Source organism: Eriocheir sinensis, unplaced genomic scaffold, assembly GCF_024679095.1.
Source record: "Eriocheir sinensis breed Jianghai 21 unplaced genomic scaffold, ASM2467909v1 Scaffold450, whole genome shotgun sequence".
Classification (NCBI taxonomy): domain Eukaryota; kingdom Metazoa; phylum Arthropoda; class Malacostraca; order Decapoda; family Varunidae; genus Eriocheir; species Eriocheir sinensis.
This window is the reverse complement of record NW_026111777.1, coordinates 158,749-178,535: the sequence shown is the minus strand read 5'-3', so window position 1 is coordinate 178,535 and position 19,787 is coordinate 158,749. Positions and strand designations below refer to the sequence as shown.

The 19,787-nt window shown below is 44.5% G+C and overlaps 1 protein-coding gene across 1 annotated transcript in view; it reads right to left on the bottom strand.

Moving 5' to 3' along the window:
* The window catches only part of LOC126992366 (nephrin-like), a 266,294-nt gene that overhangs the window by 165,274 nt on the left and 81,233 nt on the right, over positions 1-19,787 (bottom strand). The window contains exon 6 of the mRNA XM_050851078.1: positions 16,957-17,111. Coding sequence (XP_050707035.1) covers positions 16,957-17,111 — 155 coding nt within the window. The remainder of the gene's footprint in view (positions 1-16,956; positions 17,112-19,787) is intronic.

The window sequence follows — 19,787 nt, the reverse complement described above, 5'->3', positions numbered from 1 at the left end:
TCCCAAGACCCCTGACCACACCAGTGTTACGACACTGGTGACGTAACAACTGGCGACCTTGCCAGGATTGCCTTCAGTTACACACTCCTTTCGTCCCAATGGCGATCATTAATGAAGCAGACGTTCTTGCGTTTATCACCAGCGAGCCCACGTGCGACAGTCTATGTAGACTCGCACTTTCTGAGCTACGCCTCGTGGCTCAGCACTTCGGTGCTGAGAACCTTGTTGCTTTAAATAAATCCGAGCTGGCGAGCATAGTCTCGCACCAGCTAGGATTAGTTGTGTTGAAGCAGGATGTAAACGGCGAGGGCAGGAGCGACGACCCTGACCCCACGCCTGTCAAACAACAGGCAGTGACTCCAGCTTTTCATAGTGTTTCTGTGATCCCGAGTTCTCAGGACAGAGAGCTAGAGATGCTCCGCCTGTAGATAGATCTCACGCGGGCTTAGACCGAGCTAGCGACGGCTGGTGGGCCACGAATATCGCGAATATCGCGGGGTGGCCACGACACACCTGGCCCCTTCTTCTCCTGCATCGTCTCGTGGGGAAGGCCCAGAGTGCTCATACCGCTCTGTCTGACGAGGAGGCCAGAGATTATGATGTCGTGAAGGCAAGGGTACTCGAAGCCTACGCCTTAGTGCCAGAAGCCTACAGGAAAAGGTTCCGTGAACAGAGTTTGAAGGACGGGCAGACCCATCTAGAGTTCGCTAGGGCCAAGCGTGTGGCTTTGACTCACTGGCTTTATTCCAGGAAAGTCAGTAGTTTTGAGGCGCTCCGCGAACTCGTTCTTATGGAGGATTTTTTCTATTGTGTTTCGAGAGAGGTCGCGTCACACCTCTCCGATAAACCTTATGATACTTTAGAGGAGGCAGCAACACGAGCAGACTATTTTTTGTTTGAACAGGCACGAGACACCACACCCTTACCAGTTTAAGTCCAGATCGGCTTGCGAGAAGTCAGACCGCTTTTCTCAGAAGGGTAAGCATTTTTCTGAGGGTTCAGGCAAGGCCTCTCCCTCCTTTCCTCCGCCCAAGGCCAAGGGCACGTTTTCATGTACTCATTGTGGCAAGAGCGGCCACATCAAGGAGTACTGTTTTTCGCTTCACCCAAATCTGAGACCCAAGCGCCTGGACCGCCCAATAAATCTGTTTCACGCGCTCAAGCTTCTGAAGGGAAGCCTATTTCTTTAGTTTCGCGTTACCGTGAGACCCCTAGTGTTTTGCCTGGGGAGGCTGTTTTGTTTGAAGGCAAGGAGGACCCTGTGGAGGGTTCCTACAAGCCATTTTTATCTAGGGGCTCCATAACGCACGACGGCGAGACTGTTCCCGTCACTGTTTTGAGAGACACGGGTACTCTCTTTTCGCTCGTGAAGGCTGATGTGGCGATCGGCCGGGAAACGGGTAAGTTTGTTACTTTAAAAGACGTTTGGTGTAGAAGAGTCATGTCCCCTCGTGGACCTTTACCTGGACTCTAACTGTTTCACTGGCTTGGCGACTGTGGCTGCTGTTAAGCACCTTCCAGTCCGGGAAGCTGATTAAGTTTTGGGGAACGATTTGGCGGGGAGTCGGGTGGAAATCGAGTCCCCCGCTTCTGTGTCGTGCGAGAGGCCGGAGGCCCCGCCGACAACGCCTGACCTGGGGGCAACAACGCCCAAGGTTTCTCCCCGCTCTGCCGTTACGCCCTTCGCCGCTGCGGAGAGGCGAGACGCAGATGAAACAGCCACGCCCGAGCCAGACCATTTTTGCCAGGGAGACTTAAACATCTCCAGCATTTTTACTCCCCCTGTTTGCTCTAATATCTCAGTTTACCACCAGTAGCGGACCTGTGGGGAGTTCAGGTGTGGCCGACGTCCAGAGGGAGGACGAGACAGTGGTGTACCTTCAGGGGCAGAAGGAGGTGCAGCAGAGTGACGACGGGCCCCTCAAGAGTGAGGTCCCTTTGAGGAGGCGGTTGCCGCCCGCTTCCCGCCCTGACACGCAGCTCGCCGCTCACGCTCAGGACAAGAGTCGGCAGGCCGGTGTACATTCTGCGCCAGTCCCTGATTTTTCTTTTGTTTGAGCTCCCGCGCCGCGCTCAGGCGGGCGGGACATCATGTTTTGTTGAGAGAGGGAGTTTTACGGGCAATGTATCCTCATTTTCCCAGAGTCAGGGCGCCGCCCAGCGCACCCACTGCATTATTTTTCCTGGCTCATTGTGTAATATTCTGCCCCATTTTTCATTTTTCCTCCGAGATTTGTCCTTGGAGAGTAGCTCCTGTGCTTACGAGCACATTTTTGTCCATGTTAACGGCTCTCTATCCTTAGCTTCAGTTTCCAAGAGCCTGTTTAATTTTCCCGAGGAGCCTGTTATTTGTCAGTCTGTTGAGGTGGGAGGCAAAGCTCAAGTTTCATGTAGGTCTGTTTACCTCAGGGGAGACGCGGCTGGCTCACCGCGTCGCTTCAACCCCGAAGGTGGACCGCGTCGGGAGGCCCCTGGCCGACCGGCGTGCTTACCAGGCCCCTTTGTTGGCGCCGGTTCTCTTTCGAGGCCGGAAAGACCACAGGGACTCCATCTCCCCTGATATGGACGCCAGAGACGCCCCGCCATTGTGCCAGGCGATACTCAGGCTCCGTCCCCGTCATGTGCTGGCCGTGAGGAAGGAAGTCGAGTCCATACTCCGGCCAAGTGGTGGTGTCCGCTCGAGTTTTTGTATTCAAGGCAGAGGGCCTGGTCCACCCCTGCATTTTGTTTAAGTCAGTTTGACAGCGAAGGGCGCCTACTTTACCTCTCAGGATTGACACCTTTGTTAATAGGGTAGGTTATAATTAGTTTTCAAATTTATTATGATTTTTGTGTGATTTATTATATATTTTGTTGTTTCTCGTCACAGCTCGGCGGGACACTGTGTGACACCCCCGTGTCTGGTCTTGTTGGGGGGGACTGTTACGGGCGGGCTTCACCCGTCCTTCATTTTTTATTTTTATTTTTTTGTTATTCTTTTACCGACACGTTGGGGGTCACCCACTTGGCCTGCCGTGACCCTTTGTTCTGTGGTATTTCCACCCACGCCGACCCAGCATGAACTGGATATTTCCGGTTTTGGGGAGCGGCATAGTGACCACCCGGGGTCTGGAATATTCCACCCTCCGCTTCCTTGTTTCGGCCCATAGCAACCACCCGCGCGGCGACCAGGCTAGGTCGTTGTTACCGCGGGGTGGTCTTCCTTTTGTATTTCCTGCCCTGCATATAATATCATGACATTATGTATATATTTTTTTTTAATGTTAAGTTAGGATTTATTTATTGTTCTTATAATATGTATTTTGAGTTGACGTGGGGGAGAATTTGTACCACACCGCCAGCGACGCTTGGCAGCCTACTCTCGGGGCGGCGAGGGCGGCGGACAGCCCATTTCAGCGCTGACCCGGGTCAGAAGCGTGTCTTTCCTTGTACCGTCGAGTCGAGCGAGGTAGGCCCGGTCCTTCCTCCTCTCCACGTCCTCTGTGCCTTCAGCAAGTCGTTTCAGGCCGTCGGCGTGTTTTATTCACTTTTCTTTTATGGACGGAGGAAGGGCCGTTACTGTTAAGGTAAAGTTTTTGGTGTGTGTTTTCGTGTGCCGGTTTACTGTTTCCGTGTTTATCACGCTTTAGCCTGTGTTACGTGCTGCCTCCCTCGTTCAAGTGTTTTGTGCATTATTGTGATTTTTTTTCATATTCTAAAGGAGTGGTGTACCTAAAGCAATCTTGGGTTCTTAATATTCTTTTGTAATTAATGTAAATATTAACTTTTTGTATATATATATATATATATATATATATATATATATATATATATATATATATATATATATATATATATATATATATATATATATATATATATATGTTATCTTTGGTTCATTTTGGCGTTTTCCGTTACCATTTTCTTTGTTTTTAAATTATTCTTTTTCCTTTTATTTGTTGTTCGGTTAGGGGAAACGAACCTGGTGTTTTGAGGCCTAACCAACCCAGTTGTGTTTTGACTTTGTGTTTTTTGTAACTTTTCCCGAGACCCGTGACCACACCAGTGTTACGACACTGGTGACGTAGCAATATATATATATATATATATATATATATATATATATATATATATATATATATATATATATATATATATATATATATATATATATATCAGAGCTGGGCACTTCCGATCATCAATCCGATCGTCCGATCTTCCGATCTGATTGGAACAGCAATTGGGGATCGGAATGCAAAGATTGGATCAGCTTTGTAAAAGGTAGCTTCCGATCGCCGATCATATAAAAAAAGTGGTCAATGTTGTTATGGCAACAACTGACTGCGGACATTTCGAAAACCTGACGCCTCACCTCTAACAGTTATTCTTATACACGTTGCTAAATAGTTACCTCAATAAGTGTCTTTATTTATAATATAAAGCGATAATTATTGATCGTGAATTTATTTAAGAGGGGTTGTAAATGGTCGATCTGATTTTTTTTTTTTTTTTTTTTTTTTGTCTTATAAGATTCTGTGAATTTTCTTTTTTCTTTGGTATATGAATGAATATGATGAAAAAATAATACAGTGGTATGCAACATGCAATGCAATGCAACGTCCTGCAATGAGCTTCCGCGCGGCGCCACTGGCTTGCAATTCATGTTTTCACCTTTTTAATTATAGGATTTTTTTTTCGTGGTCTGTCATGATACTTGTAGGTTCTCTCACACCACTAATCAACGAAATGGGAAAATTTTAGCAGTCACTGATATATTTCGTATTTATTCCGTGAAAAATCGAGTATATATTTTTTCTTCAGATATCCAACAAAATACTATGTATCCGCATCAGATATCTTTTGAATTATATTTTATTGATTTTACACAATAAAACACTGGTTTTTTACTTTGAAATATGGCGAAATATGGTCAAATTCATGTACATGTATTTGTGACCCCGTAAAAAAGACTTAACATTGGGTAAACAAAGCAGCCTGTGTACACATCCAATGCAAGTAAGTAAAGGAAACCGTGCCTGCTAGCCTATCCTGTAGATTTTAAGTCATTAGGTGGAATAGGTAAAATACAAAAAATATTTCAACTTCATCGCCTTATATCTCAAAACCATGATTTTGCAATTTAAAAAATTTCTCCTCCTCTACACTTCTTATTATAGACATATCTCCTACTGCAGCCTGTGAAAGTATGTGTAAGGAATAAAGTCTGCTATCAAAACTATTGTTTGATGTTGATTTTGATTTTGAGCAATATTTGTCATTTTTTTATTATTTTATCAAACTTTAAAAAAAATATGTGTTACTTTTGTATAAAACCAAACAATAGCAAGCGTTAATCTCCTATCCTTCCTGATTAAAATGCTTTTTGAATGAAACAAATCGACCCATAAATAAGGGAGGAGTTACACTTAGAACATAAAGCATTTAACGGGATTCGAGATTTTACAACCCATCCCCTTAATCCTGGTAAGGTAAGGTAAATATAACTATATGTTACTATAGTGCAATCTATAGACTCTAATGTGAGCCCTGGGGCTTGGTACTTGTTTGTTACACGTCTAGGGATGACCTGCGCATGGCGATCTGTCACTGTTAGTCCGTACGTAATCTATTTATGGAATATATAAATATAATCATAATACGACTGCATGATGTTATAAATGGCTTGGGATTTAAGGGGAAGACAACGACTCTGTAAACTTTCCGTTTCACTCGGCATGTGGCTCATGCGACGCTTCCAAGTGAAATGGAAGGTTTACAGAGTCGTTGTCTTTCCCTCAAATTATTACCTAAATATAGGGTGACGTGTGACGGGTGATGGGAGCCGGTGACGTGTGAAGAGGAGGAGGAGGAAGAGATAAGACAAGGAAAGTAGCCAGAGAGGAGGAGGAGGAGGAGGAATGACAGCATACGTTATTATTATATTTTTTTTAGGAATCATGGACACGTTTGTGATCCGAGCCCGATCTCTGAAGAGAGAGAGAACGACAGGTTAGCAAATTGAACTAATTTCATAAATTGATTACGTGAATTGACAATTGGGCAAACCTTTAGAATAGAGTATTTTCACTCACGTCTATCCTTGCTGGGGGATCAGTGGGTGAGTGAGAGACCGTACGTCGTTCGGGGATCGAGGGAAATGGAGTGCTCCAAATATTATGTTTCGCTCTCTGTGCTGGACAGGACTTATTATGAGAGGATAGTCACTTAAGTCAGGCTTAGTTGCCCTAAAATACGGCAGCTTTACGTGGAAACCAAAGCAAGCATTAGAGGAAGAGATGGCTTTCACAAAGATGCGCACTGTTTACATACCTAACAATAACTACATAGTGCTTCAACCAAGACTTTATCTACATAATTAACAATAAGTGATGCTTCAGAGATTGCCAACTTTCATCTCCACTTGTACTACCTACTACACAAACTAACCCACTTTTTTGGGGGTAGGTCATTCACAAAGCGAGTGTCTACATATCTAACAACAACTAATAATCGAACAATGATGCTGGCAACATTTCTAATAATGACTAATGTATCAGAATGCCAACATTCATCATCACTCATACCTTCCATTCAACATTAATAACTTTTTGGGCTGGCCACTGCTACACTTCACTGTCGTGCAATGTCACTAATCTTTGCTGGACACCACTGGAAAATACTATCTGAATCTGCATGTGTGTTATAAGTTGACACTGGAAGCCCCAGCCAGGACTGAGGAAACACTGTATCTACTCGTTATTGTTAATGACTGAAACATCATTCCTACCTGTCATGAAGTGCTTTCCACAGACTCCAATGTTCAGGGTTTGAAGTCAGGGCTCTGTAGATCCTCGATAACCAGAGACTTCTTTCAGCGATCAACTCCCTCCGCTCACCTTGCCGCGTTGGTATTTTAGGCAGGCGGTAAAACGATAAACTTGTGTGTTTATCAAACTTATTACCATACTCAACAACGCAGCAATAATGTGGCATATCTGTCCTCAGACGGGCCCGCCAGTACTTGCCGTGAACACAATAAAATGAGGCTGGAAACTGGAGTCCCGTCAATCCAGTGGCCATGAAACCTCCCGGCAAGGGTCGCAGAGACACGCGAGTCCTCGTCGACAGACCGACTTGGTCGGTTAGACTGCGTTCGCCGATAGAGTCGGTCTCACGGTCTGTCGGCACGGTGATACGGGCCGCCATTGGCAAAGGCCCGTGATCCCCACAATGGGGAGGGAGCAATCCTTGGAGGAGGAGGAGGGAGGGTCGCCTGCCACAGTTGCCAGTTATGCATTTTCTGCTTCAGTGTTACCACCCTCTATTGGCGGCAGCGTCAGTTCCTTTTCGGAAAACTAACAAGACCTAAGCTAAAAGGGAGGGGCTTCGCGCCCACCTCGACCCCCCCCCCCACCTTCCTAACGGGGAGAGGGGGCTTTGCTTCCCGTCGACCCCCCACCCCCCTTTGCATAGTCGGGAATCTGGTTAGGGTCTCGCCGCGCGGTAACAATGCAAGAGTTATTATTTAGTAATTAATAAGGGGGGGGGGTGTTGTAAAATCGGAAATCCCTTGTTAAATTAAGAACATAAGAAAATAAGGAGTCTGCAACAGACCGGGTGGCCTATACAAGGAAGCTCCTGTGAGCCCAATGTGGCACTGCAAGCCAAACACCACACCGCATCAACCCGTATCCTCCTCTGTACCCCCGGCAACAAGAGAAGGAGGAGGAAGGTTTCGCGAGACGGCAACATGCCCCCCAGCTCACGGCACTAAACTAACGCCCCATACCCCTCCCATCCAAGAAAGTATCTAACCTCTTCTTGAATGTATCTGTCGTGTTGGCGCTCACCACATGACTGCTAAGTCTATTCCACTCATCCACCATTCTGATGGTAAACCAATTCTTGCCTATGTCTTTGTTGAACCTGAACTTATTCAACTTAAACCCATTGCTACGTGTCCTACCCGGCTCACATATAATTAAAACATTATTGCTTATGTTTTTCTTGTAACTCCCTTATTATAGAACAATTTATTTTATTCCAAAAAGGTATTTGACCAGTAAGGATAGTAGATTAATGATCACTATCATATGTTTTTTACAATAGAAAAGAAAATGTTTCCTAAATATATATGATAAAATACTAAAACAAATTGACAAATATTTGTCAGAAATCTAAATCAGCTTCAAATAATAGCTAGAATAGCGAACATAATTCCTTTTTCATACTTTCATAAACTGAATAAAAAGGGTAGACTTAAATAAATGCCTAAAATAAGAAGTTAAAATAACTTTTTTTCTTTACCATATCCTATATACCAAAAGAAAGAGGAAAAATAAAGATATTTATAAGCAAATGATTAAGTTATTACTTATTTGAAATCATTACTTGAAGAACGCCTAAAATAGTTTTTTTCTTGTAATTATTATTTTGTAAAAAATATTAATAATAATTATTATATCTTTTAATGAGCGGATGATCGGAATAAAGTGATCGGAACAGCAGGACTTTAAAAATGATCGGATGATCGGTATCGGATCAGTTGCCCAAAGTGATTGGATGATCGGGGATCGGAACAGCAAAAAAGTGATCGGTGCCCACCACTGATTATATTTACACACACATGAGTATCTCTCTCTCTCTCTCTCTCTCTCTCTCTCTCTCTCTCTCTCTCTCTCTCTCTCTCTCTCTCTCTCTCTCTCTCATATATATATATATATATATATATATATATATATATATATATATATATATATATATATATATAGATATATATATATATACTTGGGCTTAAGTAATTACTTACTTGGTAATTTTTAATAATTAACTGAGGAAGGGAGTAGACAGGAGTGAGAAAAATGAACTAAGCATGTTACACATTACAATGTAATTTGGCATTTAATTAAATAATTCAGCAATAAAATAAAACTTCTATTTTCATGTCAGAATCTGTATTGCAGTCTTTCCTGTTTGCATGCTACTAGTGGAATAATAACCATTTATATGGCTATATCACAACTTGTGAAGCTGATGCAGTGATAGGCTAATAACATGGAGAACGATATGGGAGTCTCAGGTTAAATAAGAGTAAAAGTGAGAGTTTGACATCTTTGATTGTCAAATTAGTACCAAAATGTTATAGAGTGATGCCCACACTGAAGAATTCAGCCAGGATTACAGTTGTTGACACTTACAGAGGGGAACCTGTCGTGCAGGACAGGGATTAAAGGTTGTGCGCCCAGCAACGTCTCGTTGCAGACTGACTTGGTCCCGCGTAACGGACCCCGCCTTTGAAGGCAGCGTGACGTCATTGCGCGAATCTGACGAGATTTTCGAGGGAAGTGACCAGACTTGTTATAATTAGACTTTGGGTGCATAGAGGCCTGTCCCCCCCCTACACACGAGCAAATACATTCAACCATTTACTCAACCCCACCGCATTAAAAACCTTACCTTACCTTACGTTCGCTTTCCCCCCGGCCTGCTATATTCCACCTCTTGTTCCGTGTGTCATCAGTGTAAACGCAGGTGATAAAAGCCCGCACCGATTAATTCTCACCAGACGATAGATCATCAGGAAAGCAGCAATTATCCCTTCGCTATGTTCTACGCCGCGCCTCCTCCCTAACTCATTTTTCCTCCTCTTCATCCTTCACCAGTTTGTCTCGCTGTTTTTCCACCAACGTTTCCACTTCCATTTTTTTCTCCTATTTCGCTTGCGATTCCTTCCCTCCCTGTTCCTTCCTGTCCTCCTCCTCCTCCTCCTCCTCCTTCTTCTCCTTCTCCTCTACCTACTCCTCCTTCGTCCTTTGTCCCAAACATCTTGAAGTGGAAAGGAAGATTTACTGCGTAATGCCGCGCGCGCGCGCGCGGTGTGTGTGTGTGCCCTCCTTCCATTTAACCGCCCCACTGGTAACACAGTGTAAGTAGGTGACACTGAAGCGAAGTATCCGATGAAGGATACTGAAAACATTGTTAGTATGCCTATGTCGCTTCCTATATGATAGGTTAACAAGTAGATATTCTGCGGTGGTAATTGAAAAAGTTAGGGGAACAAACAAAGGTTGAATAAATTTCACCTATTAATTGTAGTTTTACTGTACCATTAAGGGGAGGACCGCCTAGCATAAGTGTGTGTGTGTGTATGTGTGTGTGTGTGGGGGGGAAATAGTGTTCTGTGGATGCCTCCTGTTTCTTCTTTGTCGTCATTTTCTTTTCATTCGGGCTTCTCCTTTTCTTTTCCTGGGCGTCCAAACCTGCCAAAGTATTTTCAGATACACCAAACACATCTCTGTATCCGAAGTTATGGTCTAAGATGGTAGTTTTTGCCAGGAAGTTAACTCTTTTTATTCCAGCAAACTTGGTCTTGCTGCATTTTGTCCACTGTTTGGAGTGCAGGCTTTCATTTGGGTATTGTGTACGCCCCATGAGACATCTTTCTAGCAGTTATGTTGATGTCAGGTCACTGTAAATCTTCAATATTTGAACACGGTTTTCCTTAGGAATTCTGCTGAGAAATGGTTGCTTTTCAGAATGTGAACGTGGAGTTTCTCCTTTTGCTTGTGCTCTCATATAAAAGCACCATGAGTCTTCACTTCTAGGACATAATTTGTGACGTCTAGGAAATTCATCGGACTCAATAGCATGGAAGTAGGAAGCCATTATGTCAAATCTCATAATTGACAGTTTTGTTCTCATTATCTTTTGATGGCCTTCATGTAGTACATCTGAAGAGGCAAAATGAAACATAGATGAATATTCAATAGAAAACGGAGGTTTCTGCAGGGGGGACCTCAAGATTAGTAATACAATTATGTTTATTTGAAAGGGAAATAATTATCGTACGGCTGCCAAACTTTCACAGAGAACGTGTGACATGTTCAGCTATTTTTCGGAATGACTTTTATAACTTGTCTGGAATAGCGAAAAAATACCCAATTTTGGCGGTGCCTCCCCCCTCAAGTTTTTTTAATTTTTTTTATGGAAGATTTATAGTTTTATTATTATGCTCTATAGTTTGGTGTGATTGAAAATTGCACCTGGCAGCAATACAGAACGGAACTTAATATAATTGAATGAAATGACGATTAAGAGCAGGGAATAGACTGGAGTAGCTCATACCATGCGTACATGTGATAAGAAGCAATTAAAGTTACATAGTGACAATCAAGAAATTCTAGAAGCTAGGTGGAGGTGTTTGGTAAAGGCTTTTGTCTTGCAGTGGACTGTTACAGTAATGGCAGATGATGATGAAAATTGAGGGAAACTAATAATGTGTAATGAGTTTTCTGTTTCGGAACTATTTTGCCTACATCTGTTTGTGCTCACAGACTGATGGAGAATTTTATTGCCCGTATGTGTATATACGTTACGTCTAGTGCAGTGTAGATTGATGTGGACCATGAACTCCAGGTTGAAACAGGGAAACAAAATATTCAGGGATAGCGTAAAAAAACAAGCTAAAGAGAACAAAGCCCTGCAGGCTGAAATATACTCGTAAGTAACCCCCCCCAAAAAAAAGGTTGCTAAGGAGCACATTTTTTTTTTTTACGTCTTGGCTTATTGCGTCGGTAGGCTTCTTCCCGGTGGATCCTGATGGTCGGTCCAAGGCTTCTTCCCGGTGGGGCCTGATGGTCGGCTCAGCCCGTTCTGGCGCAGGCGAGTGTTTATAATAGCGCCATCTTGCACTGGCTCATGCTGGCCTCCCGGAGCTCATCTTTAATCCTAGAATCTAGAGTCCGGGTTGATAGATGGTCTTCTAGACAGCATGTGGGTAGTTTTAAGCCACTCGGCGGCGGCTGAAAAATTCCAGCTTGGTGGCACCGGTCGGGGATTGAACTCGCGTCCTCCTGTACGCGGGGCCGTCTCGCTATCCGTTCAGCCACCGCCTCCCCTAAACATAAGGAACATAAGTGTAAAGTCAATATTTACTTTATGGGAGTGAAAGTCTCCTGGGACACAACCAAGTTCCAGTCGTCTGGAGGCTTCAGTCTGTTCAGTCTGTTCATGCATGTGGTAAGGATGTCGAGGTCATCAAAAGCTTCACATACCTTGGTAGCGCAGTGCAAAAGAATGGTGGGTCGTACCGGAAGTCACTCGACGGACTGGCCTGGCCCACGGTGTTATGGACTCGCTCAATACGAGTATATATGGTATATATATATATATATATATATATATATATATATATATATATATATATATATATATATATATATATATATATATATGCTGGCAGACAAATTTTCGAATATAAGTCGCATGTGCTCCGTGTCTTACTGTATGACTGTGAGACATGGCCATTGAATAGTGACTCAGAGAGGCATGTCGATGCCTGTGGTACCATGTGCCTTCGCAGGATCATGTGGTATCGCTGGAACGACTTCGTGTCGAACCAGTGACAGCTCCATGACACTGAATCGAGACCTGTTACAAGCTTAGTCCGGGAACGCCAACTCCGGCTATATTGGCACGTGGCACACCTCCCGAACATCGGTCCTGCTCACAGGGTTCTTTCTGTACGAGGCAACCCTGGCTGGAGGAGACCAAGGGGACGCCCACGTAACTCATAGTTGGGGCAAATCAGCTGATCCTGCCGGGAGGGACTTGGGATGGACTGGGCAGCTGCGTGGGAGCTTTTCGGGAGGACTGCCGGGAGTATGGGCGGCGGGTGAGTGAAACGACGCGCCGCCGGGCGTATGACCCCCATTTGGTTGGTAAGGTGCGTTGTAGTTTTTTTTTTTTTTTTGGACAGGTAAAAAGGATTTGCAGGTTTGTACAATATCCGGACGAACTAAAGCGAGAAAACGTCAAGAGGCTTTGGGCGTTATGAATCTGTGTATAGTCTGCTTCATTCCGTCTGTCCACTCGCGAACGTAGATGTGGCGCCTGCGCATTGTTAGTTCGTGATTGCGTGAAGATCAACTTTATATTTTCAGTGATATATTTGAATATTTGTGTATACAAAAAACTCTCGTCATTTTATATGAATCGCAAACAGAAGAATTGCACGATATTATACCATACAAGCATACGAAGGAACAACTTGTATATCAAAGTGTAGTCTGATCATACTCGAACGATCTATAGTCTTTCAGATACTCATATTTCATCTCATTCAGGTACATAAAGTAACCAACGACTCAGCAAGTGTCTATACATAAGGAATTTTGATTTGTTGCGTGTAAATAACAAGGGTAGCCTAATATGTGAAATAGTTTAGCATCGCATTCAACAGTTATCTTTTATTTTTTCATGCTATTTTCGATTATTAATCGTTATTTACATCCAGTAAATTATTAAGATACCTTTTATTTGCACTTGCAAAGTCAGATGTCTCTTAATATACCTGAAATGTGCTATCATCATTGAATTTGAAAACCAAAGATCGTTCGAGCATGATGTGACTAAATTATTTGATACAAGCTTGTCTTTTCGTGTGTTTGTATGTCAGGTTATCGATGCAAACAACGGCCGAGTTGTTATTTATCTACATATATAAACATTCAAATATATTACTGAAAAATAAGCTTGAATGTCTATTGCAACAGTTATTTTTCACGTATTTACGAACTAGAAATGCGCAGGTGCCACATCTATCAAAATTCCTGCTTTGTTGGTGGACAGATGAAATGAAAGACTATAGCAAATATCTGAACTTTACATAACTCGGTGCCCCTCCTCCATTATGCACACCGCCACGCGTTGCTCACGAGACTCGTGAATTAGTAAAGCATCGCTACATCGCTAAACAGATGGGACACATACCTCATCTCCAATTCCTCCTATCCCCCATTATTCTCACTGTCATACATTCCTCATACCTTGATCATGCATTGCTTCATCGCTACACAGGTGGACCACCATACTCTCCAATTCCCCATTGTACCCACTGTCATACATTCCTCAAACGCTCATCATGCACTACTTCATCGCTAGATAAGTGGACTGACATGCATTAATTCCTTTCCTTCTGTTTCTCGATGTCCGTCGTCCATTAGTCATGCACTGGAACATCGCCAGAGTAGTGGGGCAGCATACATTGCCCCCACCTTCTTTCTATTTCACAGCGTCACGTGTGCCTCGGCTTTCTGTGCTTCTCTACAAAACTGTCTGAGTGGTGAACAAATCGCGCTGACTGAGTGAGCTTCAGTACTGATTCCCGAGACGATTCAGTCAAAGCAAACCTAACCCCGATGTCCTGAGGCAAGCAAGGCTGGTGATAACTTGATGTCAGAACAAGCCGGGAATTATTACACCGGAGAGAAGACTGAACTGTCTGTGTGTGTGTGTGTGTGTGTGTGTGTGTGTGTGTGTGTGTGTGTGTGTGTGTGTGCGCGCGAACAGCAGACAAACCACGTACTGTAAATACTGTGTGTCGTAATAATCTCTCATAACGCATAAGAATATAGAATTTCACATTATCTACCTGCATTGCTTCACAGGTGTACACGTACGTAGGTGTAACTTTGTGTACGTAGGTGTAACTCTGTACAGGTATGACTGTGTAGGTGTGGCGGTGCAAGGATGGCTGCTTAGGAGTGACTGCATTGTGTGCACTGTGTCGGTAAGGCTTATGGGCGAGGCGTATGCGTAGATAGTAGGTGTGTGGCGGGGTGAATTAACGGACTGACATAACCCATTCACAGCTGGCGGCGTTGATATCACTAGTGTGGAGTGTTTGTATATCCGTGTATACATCTACCTGTATTTTCAGTATACTTCTTCACATTACCTTCGTGCCGAGGCTTCCGGGGCAATACTCTTCGTCTGGTTATTTGTCATGGTGTAGCTACATACAGTTACACAAATGGATTTTCCCGTTTTCATTAATTTTCTTTGTAATCTCTCAGCCAGCATTGTTTTAACTATTGTTATGCCATTATTTACCTCACAACTCACTTTACTTTCGTTTATCTTCCATCACGGTATATTCTATAAACGTTAAACACTGTTGGTTGTTTTTTCTCTCTCTCTTCTCTCTCTCTCTCTCTCTCTCTCTCTCTCTCTCTCTCTCTCTCTCTCTCTCTCTCTCTCTCTCTCTCTCTCTCTCTCTCTCTCTCTCTCTCTCTCTCTCTCTCTCTCTCTCTCTCTCTCTCTCTCTCTCTCTCAGTTCTCTCACTCGCTCGATCTAATTATTCTCAGTTTCCGATTTTTTCATCGTGATTCTCTGTCTTTCTCTTTCCTTTCTTTTGCCACTCTTGATTGCTTCCTCTTACTCCGTCGTTCTTCATTAATGCCTACAATCACTCATTCCTGCGTTGCTCTCACGACACTGTTCTATCTGCTCTCTGCTCTTTTTTTGCTTCTATGATTCCGTTTCCCGATTTTATGATCGTCTTTTTAATATTCCTCTCTCTTATCTCTTCTAAGTTCCAATTTTCTCGTAGCTCAAACATTTATTTTACTTGGCCTTCTCTTCAATTTTTTTTTTTATCATCACATTCATCTTCATTTTCTCATATTCTTGACTCTCCATCCTTCACTCATTTTCTTCCTACGTAGTTATGTATACCTGATTTTCTCATGCTAAGTCTCCCTACCTACTTTCCTCCATCCCTCTCTCCCGTCCACCTATTTCACTGTCCCTCCCTCCTTCCCGCTTTATATATGTATCTCTTCTGACAATCTCGTTTCCTCTCGCCTTTAGATACACACACACACACACACACACACACACACACACACATAGGTACGTCAGGCTTTGATGCAAATAAAATGAGGTAAAATAATTTGGGAACAAAATATATCCGCGTAACCCCGCACTGGAATGGCTGTGTTTTCAGTTCCCTGTTCCTTTCATTCCGTTCAGGGCAGGTGTGTGGGCGAGGCTCGGCGCGCACCTGCAGAACACCTCAATAAACTATGCGAAATTCATGTGGGAGTTGAGAGTGACGAGGAAAAATAAATGCAAGAAGAAATTACGAGCTGTATAAAGAAAACCGTTTTCGCACTCCATGGACATTTTGTTGCCGGTAAAAAAAAAAAAAAAAATGCACAGCGCTACACTCGTGGAGGTTCAAACATAAATATATTACCGAGAACACGAGCATTATACAGGATATTTTACATTTTCCTTCGTTGCAAAAGGAAATGAGAAAAAACTTTACTTCGTGAAAAACAAATGCTGAGTAAAAAAAAAGTGACACCTGCAAAAATCCCAATAACACACAAATATTTAAGTATAAGAACATAAGAACATAAGAACGTAAGGAGTCTGCAAAAGACCGGTTGGCCTATACAAGGCAGCTCATATAAGTCAGTACATTATCATGCTTAATTAGCTCCCCTTTTACTCTGCCATTTAGACTTTCATGCGAGCAGTAAAAGAGGAAATATAAGAGAAGGGAAGAGGCGTGGGGGAGAGAAGGACAGAGGTGTGGGGGAGGAAAGAGAGGAGGCGTGGGGGAAGGAAGAGAAGAGGCGTGGGGGAAGGAAGAGAAGAGGCGTTGGGTTAGGAAGAGAGGAGGCGTGGGAAAACGAAGAGAAGAAATGTGGGGGAGGGAAGGGAAGAGGTTTGGGGGAGGAAAGAGAGGAGGCGTGGGGGAGGGGAGAGAAGATGCGTGGGGAGGGGAGATAAGAGGTGTGGGTAAGGGAAGAGGCGTGGGGGAGGGAACAGAAGAGGCGTGAGCAGGGTTAAGTTGTGTGTGTGTTATCTTTCTTACATGCCCGACTCTGAGGCCCAGCAGCCGCGGGAGGAGGTCCACGAGATTACCTGCAGGCGTGGTGAATGTGTTCCGGGTCGTCTTCGCCTCGAGTCCACGCCTTCACCACAAATTTAATAATGTCTAACCAAACCCTAGTATACCCTTGACACAGGGGGGCAGAGGGGCATGGGGGGAATGCTTACCTCGGCCGGCAGGGGCGTGGGTAGGACAAGCTGGGAGGCAGAGGGGCAGGGGGGAATGCTTACCTCGGCCGACAGGGGCGTGGGCAGGACAAGAAGGGAGGCAGGGGGCAGGGGGGCGTGCTTACCTCGGCTTGCAGGGGTATAAGGCTGGTGAGCGTGCCAAGCGTCCAGGTCACGTTGGGGTGTGGTCTGCTGCCCGCCACGACGCACGAGATATCGAACTCGCGGCCCACCCGAAGCCACTTGGGCGGGGCCTCTATCCTCGTCACCAGGGGCCGCACTGGGGAGGAGGAGGGAGTGGGAATGAGGTGCCTGGAGTGTTGGAAACAGTGCAGGGATGGAAGCAAAACCCAAGATATCGGAACAGACTGCTTGGCGTGTTGGTAATACAGCGGAGATAGCATGTGACTGTTTAGCGTTACTAATACTGCTGGAATAGTAGGAAGAGGATTTCGGTTGTCGATAGCACTGGACATTAAAGTTGTTTAAGGTGTTGGTAATATTGCACAGAGGCAAAACAACAATATGGAGCTGGTATTACTACAGCGATGGCACGATATATTCATGAATGGGGAGGATATATGGCGACCGGTCAAAATGAGCTGCCCGGTGCACGTACGACTGGCCGCTCAGGCTCCTTTGAACTTTGCCGCGTCGCCGACAGTTTTCCCGGCTGGCTCCCCTAACAAGGCACTGGGCTGACGCTGCTTTCCCAAAAAAATTGCGTAGTTGTGAACAAAGACTCGCGCGTTATGCAAGGCGAAACGATGCTACAGCTGGGGCAGAAGGAGGTGGAGGTAGGGAGGCCGGGGTGGAGGCGTGTTGATGCTTGTAAGAGTGCCTGCAAGGGAGGGAGAGGGTGGTGATATAGTGGGTGGTGGTGGGGCAAGGAGGGGTGTGAGAGGTCAATGGAGATTACGCTCTGAATGGGACGGGGGGTTGAACAGGACGGAGAAAAAGGGTAACATATAGGAGAACGGAGGATAGACAATGTGATAGGTGATAAAGAAAGAAGCAATGCAGTAAAGGGAAAGGGGAATAAATATTTTAAGCAAGTTGGAGGCGCAGACCTATGAAGAAAATTAAAGGGTCAAGGGAGAAAGGGAAAAATGGAGAAGGGTGTTCTAGAACCTCAGTGTCTCTTCCGGTGGGTATGAGAGACAACTCAGGAAAATTATAATCCTGATCCCGACCAATGCCAACTATTGTTCCAACTCGAAGGAACCGTAATTACAGGGAACAGACTTGGCTTCTCTCTCTCTCTCTCTCTCTCTCTCTCTCTCTCTCTCTCTCTCTCTCTCTCTCTCTCTCTCTCTCTCTCTCTCTCTCTCTCTCTCTCTCTCTCTCTCTCATGGAAGTATTCCCGAAGAAGGTTTACATGTCCATGTCATCTAATTCACCTTTTTTTTATAATCCCCGTCGCTCCGCTGAAAAGGAGATCAAACACGCGGCCTTCACTTCGCGTCACGGAGGTAAAGGAGGACCTGTGTTATTTTTAGTCCTTTCCTCGGAAAACTGAAATTGTGACGGACGAAAACTGCGTGACAGGTCGTTCGTTTCCTGTGATTCAAGGAGGACCTGGGTTTCTTTGGCCATCATACTGTCATATCGTTGTCGGAGCAGAGGTCGGTCGGGTCATCCTTACCCCCGTGCCTTCAGAGTCCAGATTGCAGCCTGCGTGTCCCGGCCTGGAGGCTGGGTGGGGAGGGATGGCCCGAAGAAGCACTTGTTGTGACCTGATATGCACTCTCTGGGCTCACATACTACCATTGCTAAGGTCTTCTGAAGTGAAGACATAACTTCCATTGAGTAGTTATCCTTATGTCTTCATGCACGGCCTGAGCATTACCCATAAACTCACACGACACTTCGCTATCTCAAACTTTCTCCGATAAATCTTTCCCAAACATTAACCTCACACAAAATTACCTCCCTTGACCCCCACACCACTGCTTGACAAACCACCCACATCATCATAATCATCAACCTCTCATTCCCTTGCACAAACATCAGCACGTCTCCACCCCAGACTCCCTGCCTTCACCTACTTCTGTGCCAGCAGTAACATCGTTCCGTCCTGCACATCGCGTGTCTTTGCTCACAACTACGCACGTTTTGGCGAGAAACACACAAAGTGAGCGTGTCGGCGACGCGGTAAAGTTCAGTGAGTTACACGAGAAAAGAAAATTCGCCGTGTGGACCATAGAGAAAACGAAGGAAGAGTGGCGGGGTTTAAGGGACCGATATACTCATGATTTTTCTAATTCCTTTTATGTAACAACACAAGATGGGCGGAGGTACGGGGAGGAGGAATGCTTGAGTCAGAAAAATGTGAAAGAAAAAGAAGGCTGAAATCAACGAGGAGGAGTACAAAGGAAAAGCAAACAGCAACAGACCTATTGACCCTAACTAGGCTGTTTGTTGTTGCTACCATCTACTCTAATCTACGAGTCAGAGACACAGGACAGCAAAGGTGAAGGCGCCTCCCCTCCCACCACTCCCTCCAGCCAAGGCTGGCACGAAAAGGAAGAATACCATGTAGTATAGAAAAACTACAATGGAATTTTACATGGACAGAAGGAAGATCATACACGACAACTAAGCTAACACTACTTTCTGTTAGACCGGAGCAAAATAGCGGATGTTCGGGTTACCTTCTAAATATTTGTCAAGTCGGTTTTTGAACGTGCTAATAGTTTCGCTTTCGACGCCGTTTTGAGGCAAACCATTCCATGCATACATTGATGACACGGTTAAGAAGAAGTGTTTTTATTCATTTGAGTTGAAACGCTTCCTCGTTATTTTGTATCCATTGTTTCTTGTTACACTTGATTGAGAGACTAAAATAATCATGAACATTAACGTTATCGAATCCCTTGAAAATTTTAAACACTTCTATAAGGTCACCTCTTAGCTTGCGCTTTGATAAGCTGAATAAGTTCAGTTCTTTAAGCTT